Source organism: Thermobia domestica, chromosome 8, assembly GCF_964235325.1.
Source record: "Thermobia domestica chromosome 8, izTheDome1.hap1.1, whole genome shotgun sequence".
In the NCBI taxonomy this organism is placed as follows: Eukaryota; Metazoa; Arthropoda; class Insecta; order Zygentoma; family Lepismatidae; genus Thermobia; species Thermobia domestica.
Window position 1 is genome coordinate 154,968,430 of NC_137461.1, and position 6,807 is coordinate 154,975,236.

General features: G+C 36.4%; 1 protein-coding gene across 1 annotated transcript; it reads right to left on the minus strand.

Annotated features, from left to right (window-relative positions):
- Positions 1-1,076: 1,076 nt before the first annotated feature.
- Positions 1,077-6,212, minus strand: LOC145692352 (uncharacterized). The gene is made up of 2 exons (XM_081767650.1): positions 2,582-6,212; positions 1,077-2,320 (listed from the first exon to the last, which is right to left on the minus strand). The coding sequence occupies exons 1-2, from the start codon at positions 6,210-6,212 to the stop codon at positions 1,077-1,079; spliced, it is 4,875 nt and encodes a 1,624-aa protein (XP_081623776.1).
- Between the last annotated feature and the right edge of the window lie 595 nt (positions 6,213-6,807).

Below are 6,807 nucleotides of genomic sequence, written 5' to 3' on the forward strand. Positions count from 1 at the left end.
GGGATTCATAGTTAATTGAAGTGTATTTTTAACTTCTGCGACATGAAAGATATGTATTAAGGAAATACACAGTTTAAAGGGAATAAAAATAGTTAATTTATTGAAATAACTAACGTGGTAAGTTTCGGTGGATGATAAAGTAATTATAAACGAACTGGAATCGCAATATGTAATTATATACTGTATTTATATGTGTTACACGGCCTCAACGTGTAATTTTCAATAGCAAACAAATGCACTTCTACACCCTATAAAGCATAAGTTTTTCTTTTTCTTTCTTTCTCTCTCTCCTTTGTATTCATTTTTTTCGTCCCTGGTGCCTTTGTTGTATCCTATACTAATCTCAGAGAGAAATAAAAAAATATATGAACCATTTCATTACATGCGCTGTACCTATATATATACTAATTAACATGATACGTGTGCTGTTAACATAAGACAAAATGAAACCATGTTTCTTCCAAGATAAAGAATAATTTGTATTTTTAGTTATCCTTTCTATCTTCTAATCTAAACCATAATATATCAAATACACGCACAGAGATAGAAAGAAAACCTCACGCTGTTTTTTTTTTTTTTTTTTTAAATAAATCTTTTAAAACGTTCTAAGTGTATTATTAACAGTTTTGCATTCCAGAAAGAATCCCAAACAATATTGTTGTAAGTAATATATGAAACAAAAAACAGTACATCCTTTTTCCCACTGACAACTTAAGAAATATGTGGTTTTCTTATGCAACTTTGCATTTAGTGTGGGAAAATAACGTGTCTGTTTTGCCTTTTGATGAATAAATGTTCACAAAACAGCTTAATTATGATAAATGAATAAATGTTTATTTGCACTAACTACACAACAACTGAAACACTTACAACTTACTGTTATATTGTCTTTTTTGTAAGAATTCCGGAGGACCGTCTTGTATGGATCTCCTGGTGCTCAACTTGCTGACACTCACACACACATACTGCTTTTTAAAACAAAAGAGAAACGTTATGCAAATGTAATGACAATGATACAAACTCACAATAAAAGTCTCTACATTCTCCCCTCTCTTGATTGAACCAAGTCAATCAACTTACTCACAATCCACATGATCATTTTTTGGTAAAGGTACAATTTTAGTAATTGGTCTCTTAACAGTCCCTGTCTTACGCTTTACACTCACTACTCTCACTAATCCATCTTTTCCCGGAAACACTTGCTGAATGACACCTAATTTCCATGACAATGGAGGAGAATTGTCTTCTTTGATTAGAACCACATCTCCAATACAAATATTAGGTTGTTTTGTTGTCCATTTTCTTCTCTGCTGGAGTTCATGTAGATAATCCTGAGACCATCTTTTCCAAAAATGCTGCTTCATCTTCTGAAGGTGATTCCATCTTGATAATCGGTTGGTCGGAATGTCCACTAGATCTGGTTCAGGAATGCTCATCAAAGGTTCACCAATAAGGAAATGTCCTGGCGACAAAAATGAAGGATCATCGGGATCATTGGATAGAACGGTGATTGGTCTGGAATTCAAACAGGCTTCTATTTGTGTTATAACTGTGTTGAGCTCTTCAAATGTCAAAATCGTGCAACCTACTATCCTTCTTAAATGAAACTTAAATGACTTCACTGCACTTTCCCAAATGCCTGCAAAATGACTTGCTCTGGGTGGAATGAAATGCCATGTAAATCCTTCTTGCACTGCAACATCTTGAATTGAGTTTTGAAATTGTTGTGAACTGAGTAGTTGTTGAAGCTCCTTAAGTTCTCGCTGAGCTCCAATGAAATTGGTTCCGTTGTCACTATAGATGTTCGAAAATTTGCCTCTTCTGGATACAAATCTTCGAAGAGCTGCTAAAAATGCTTGGCTACTCAAATCACTCACTAACTCCATATGAATCGCTTTGGTTGCTAAGCACACGAATATTGCAACATACGCCTTTGTCACTTTACGAGATCTAGTTCCTTGCTTAATCATTAGGGGACCGGCGAAATCCACCCCTACGTGAATAAAAGCTCGAGCTGGCTGTACTCGTGCTGATGGTAATTGACCCATGAGTTGTTCTGAGGCTGACGCTTTCAATTTAAAACAAACTAGACACTGATGAATGATAGATCGAACGACTTGTTTAGCTCGTGGGATCCAATATTTTTGCCTCAATGATGAAATCAATAACTGCGGTCCAGCATGTAACAATCTTCTATGTTCCGCTTCAATTATCAATTTGGTGAGATGCTCTTTAGGTGGTAAGATGATCTGATGTCGGCTATCATACGGTAAGTCGGAGTTTTTTAGCCGTCCTCCCACTCGTAGCAACTGTTCATTATCTATAAAGGGATACAAAGATTTAAGTTCACTTTGGGATGAAACTTGGCCTGACGAAGCTAAGTCCTTGAATTCTTGCGAATAACTAACTTGTTGGATTAGCTTAATGCATTGTTGTAAAGTATCACTAATTTCAGTAGTGGAAATAGTTCCTACTTTCTTCTCGTTGTGATTTTTACAATTGTAAATAAAACGACGACACAAACAAATAACTCGCAATAGTTTCCACAATGATGAAAATTTCTCCAGAAAGCTTATGTCACCTTCATAACTGCCTAAAGATATGCTCGTTAGTTTCCTTTCTTCTGGAACATTTTCGTCTACCACTTCTGATTGTTCGGGCCATGCAGATGATTCAAGCCATGCGGGTCCATGCCACCAAATATCTGCTTCCTTCAACTGTTTCGGATCCATTCCCCGTGTAATAATGTCGGCTGGATTGTCCATTGACGACACATGATGCCACTGGTTGACTGATGTGATCTCCTGTATCTCTGCAACTCTGTTTGCCACGAACTCCTTCCATCTGGCAGCTGGAGATGATATCCATGCAAGCACTATTTTTGAATCGGTCCAGAAGTAAGTACTATTCATTGAAATGTTTAATATCGGAATTATTTTATGATACAACCTTCTCAAAAGTACTGCCGCACAAAGTTCAAGTCTTGGTAAAGTTACCTTTTTAATAGGAGCTATTCTCGATTTAGAACCCAAAAGTTTAACAGTAGTTTTGCCTGAAATGTCCACAGTTTTAATATAAATGCAACAGCCGTACGCAAGTTGACTGCTGTCAGCAAACCCATGTATCTCGACATGAACATAATTCTTCAATACTACACATCTATCAATTTGTATTTCGTTAACACTTGGAAGATGATGACACAGGTCTAACCATTGCTGATAGAGCTCTGATGGTATTTGATCATCCCAATTGATCTTATGGATCCACATTTGTTGTAAGAAAATCTTGAATGGAGTAACTACAGGGCTTATAAGTCCTAAAGGATCAAATATTTTTGCTATGGTCGAAGTCACTTGACGTTTGGTTGGTATGTTGGTCGTGAGACATTCTTTAACTGACTTGTTGGTGATGAGAAGCTTATCTGATGCAGGATTCCACGATAAACCCAATGTTGAAACACCTGACTCGGGCTCAAATTCAAACGGTAAGTTAATTTCCCTATGTTCTTCTGGCACTGCTTCCAACAATGCTGGCTCGTTCGAACACCATTTTCTTAAAGTAAACCCACCGCTTTGCAATAATTGAATAAGTTCTTTCTGAAGCTTTAACGCCTGTTCAACGTTATGGCATCCTGAGCTTACATCATCCATATAAAAATCACGTTCCAATACTGTTGCTGCTCGAGGATATTTACTTCTTTCTTCTTCCGCTAACTTTCGAAGACATGCCGTCGCCAAATATGGGGATGATGTTTCACCATATGTGACCCGCTGCAACTCATAAATCTTGACTGGTTCCACTGATGAATATCTCCACAGAATTCTTTGAAGTCCAATGTCATCTTCATGAACTTTAATCATTCGATACATTGACTGAATATCCGCCGTAAAAGCAATAGGAAAGGTTCGAAATCTCGTGACAATTGAATGTAAATCTTGCTGGATTGTTGGTCCTGTCATAAGTATGTCGTTTAATGAAACCCCCGTTGAAGTCTTTGCAGAAGCGTCGAAAACCACTCTTAGCTTTGTTGTGGTACTGGATGGTTTCAATACTGCATGATGTGGCAGATAACATTTCATACCATTATCTTCATGTTCTTCTTTCACTGGTTTCATATGATCTAATTCTTCATATTCCCTCATAAAGTTACAGTACTGCTCGTTAATTTCTGGACACTGCTGCAACCGTCTTTCTAGCTGGTAATATCTACGAAGAGCTAAATTATATGATTCTCCTAATGGTTTATGGTTTGGCTTAATTGGCAGACGTACAACGAATCGACCACTGCTATCTCTGGTAGTGTTTTCCTCAAAGTGTCGTTCACATTGCCTTTCTTCTTGAGTCATGACTGTTGAATGTATAGTTTCGAGCTCCCAAAATGCCTGTAACTGTCTATCAAGGTTACTTTCTTGCACAAAAAATGACACTTGTGGTATACTAGAATCTCTTGTTGTAGGAACTTTACCCGCCAAAATGTACCCAAATTCAGTCTCTTGTACTACTGGATAATTCCCTGGTCTAGTTAGTTTATGCGATCGCAAAATGTCCAAAAACACTTCCGCGCCTAACAAAATGTCAATAGTGTCTGGTTGGTGAAAGTTAGGATCTGTTATTTTGAGCAAAACTAAACAGTTTACATCAATTGCAAATTCACGAATTCTTGATTCTATATGTACATCTACACAATGCTTTGTTTCACTAATCACACTATTAATACCTTGAATTGGAACTCGGTGTTTATTTTTAGGTAGACGCAACCTTTGAACTAAATCTTCAGTCAGAAAATTACTTTGACTGGCAGAATCTAATAATACTCTACATGGATGTAATTTACCATTTGCATCTCGTACATTTACTATAGCAGTAGATAACATAACAGTAACATTTGGTTTTCGCTTGAAAATGCAATAAGAACCTTGTGTCATATTTTCCCTATTCGTATTAGAATGACTCGAAAAATTTCTTGATTGTGAATTAGCAACACTGGTTTTCTCATCTGCTTTTGACATTACGTCATAATGCAGCAAGGTATTATGCCTTTTGGAGCAGCGTTTACAGCCACCTGATCGGCACGTCTTAACTTTGCATTCTTTTTTGAGGCAGTTGAAACACAATAAATTACCTCGAACATAGTCTTGTCTTTCTTTTACTTCAGCGTTTAAAAATGCAGGACATTTAAACAACTGATGTATTAGGTTTTGTTTACAAAAGTTACAGAAAGACTGAGTTGTTGTCATGTATGATTTGGTTGTTTTTTCTTTTTGTTTCGGTTCAGCACTCTGTCTATTTTTATCGCCCCTTGACCTTGACACTACTTCCTGCGATGGTGTATTTTTTATAGTTTCAAATGCTTGACACCTACGTTCCAAGAAAGCAAAGAACTCTGATAAGGGAGGGAAAGAATGATCTGTGATTTGTAACTCCCACGCACGCCTAGTGTTATTGTCTAATTGTGAAACGAAATGTTGAACTAACAAAACCTCTTCTAGTGGTGTCTGCAAATCTAAAGCTCGTAATGCATTCAAGTTACTAGTAGCTGTATTAATAAATTCTCTTAATTCTGATGTAGTTTCCTTTGTGATACATTTAATATGTAACAAATTACGGACATGAGTAGCTGCAATCAAACGCTTATTTTCATACCTGTCTTTCAACAATTGCCATGCAATTTTATAATTAGCTTCTGTAACTTGCAGATTCGCTATTAAATCATACGCCTCCCCTCCCAATGCACTCCTAAGGTAATGGAACTTTTGCAACACTGACACGTTATCGTTATTATGAATCATAACTTTAAAATTGTCTGAAAATGAAAGCCAATTTTCGTATCGTCCTTCAAATGATGGCAATTCAACACGAGGCAATTTTAATTGATCATTTGACACCTGATTCTCATTTTTCGAAGAATTGTTTGAATGAGATTCCTGGCTACGCTGAATAATAAAATCCTCTAGTTGCGCTAATACATCATAGTAACTGGTTTCAAAGTCCTCTCTATATGCATCGTCCTCTACTTGTTCGTAATTTATTTCTAACTGTGATTGTACTTCATCGAACTTTTTATACAACTCAATGATTGCAGTCTTACGTACTTTCACCTGACTAATTGTAGTTGTTGAATTAATATTACTTACGTAGTTTTGAATTCTTGTCAGTTGACTTTTGCACACACCACGTTGTTTCACTAACTTGCTTCTGTCTGAGTCCTCCATCTTGAAAATTATTGTAAGTCCCCACTAACACTAATAAACAAAAGTCCACACACAAGTCCACACTGATGAACGTGTTCTCACTTATCTCTATTCACATAGTTTCCAGAAGAATTAATAAATGTCACTGCACACATGAACAGCACTAAACAAAGAGCAATGTAACGATTGTTCACATACACATTCACAGTTTGTATCAAACGCTAGTTCACTACGATCCGGTCGGAGCTGACCAATGTTTTGCCTTTTGATGAATAAATGTTCACAAAACAGCTTAATTATGATAAATGAATAAATGTTTATTTGCACTAACTACACAACAACTGAAACACTTACAACTTACTGTTATATTGTCTTTTTTGTAAGAATTCCGGAGGACCGTCTTGTATGGATCTCCTGGTGCTCAACTTGCTGACACTCACACACACATACTGCTTTTTAAAACAAAAGAGAAACGTTATGCAAATGTAATGACAATGATACAAACTCACAATAAAAGTCTCTACAGTGTCCTTGTCACTGTATTATGATCCGTGACGTCATGTAAATTTCAGTAAAGGAAATATTATGAAAATGTTTATTTTAATACTATGTTCAG

Bases quoted from the DNA above. Each gene is read 5' to 3' on its own strand.
- LOC145692352 (XM_081767650.1), bottom strand. From the start codon at position 6,212: ATGGAGGACTCAGACAGAAGCAAGTTAGTGAAACAACGTGGTGTGTGC. The intron at 2,321-2,581 runs GTGACATAAGCT...ATCCCTTTATAG, and splicing joins ATCTTTAGGCAGTTATGAAG to ATAATGAACAGTTGCTACGA.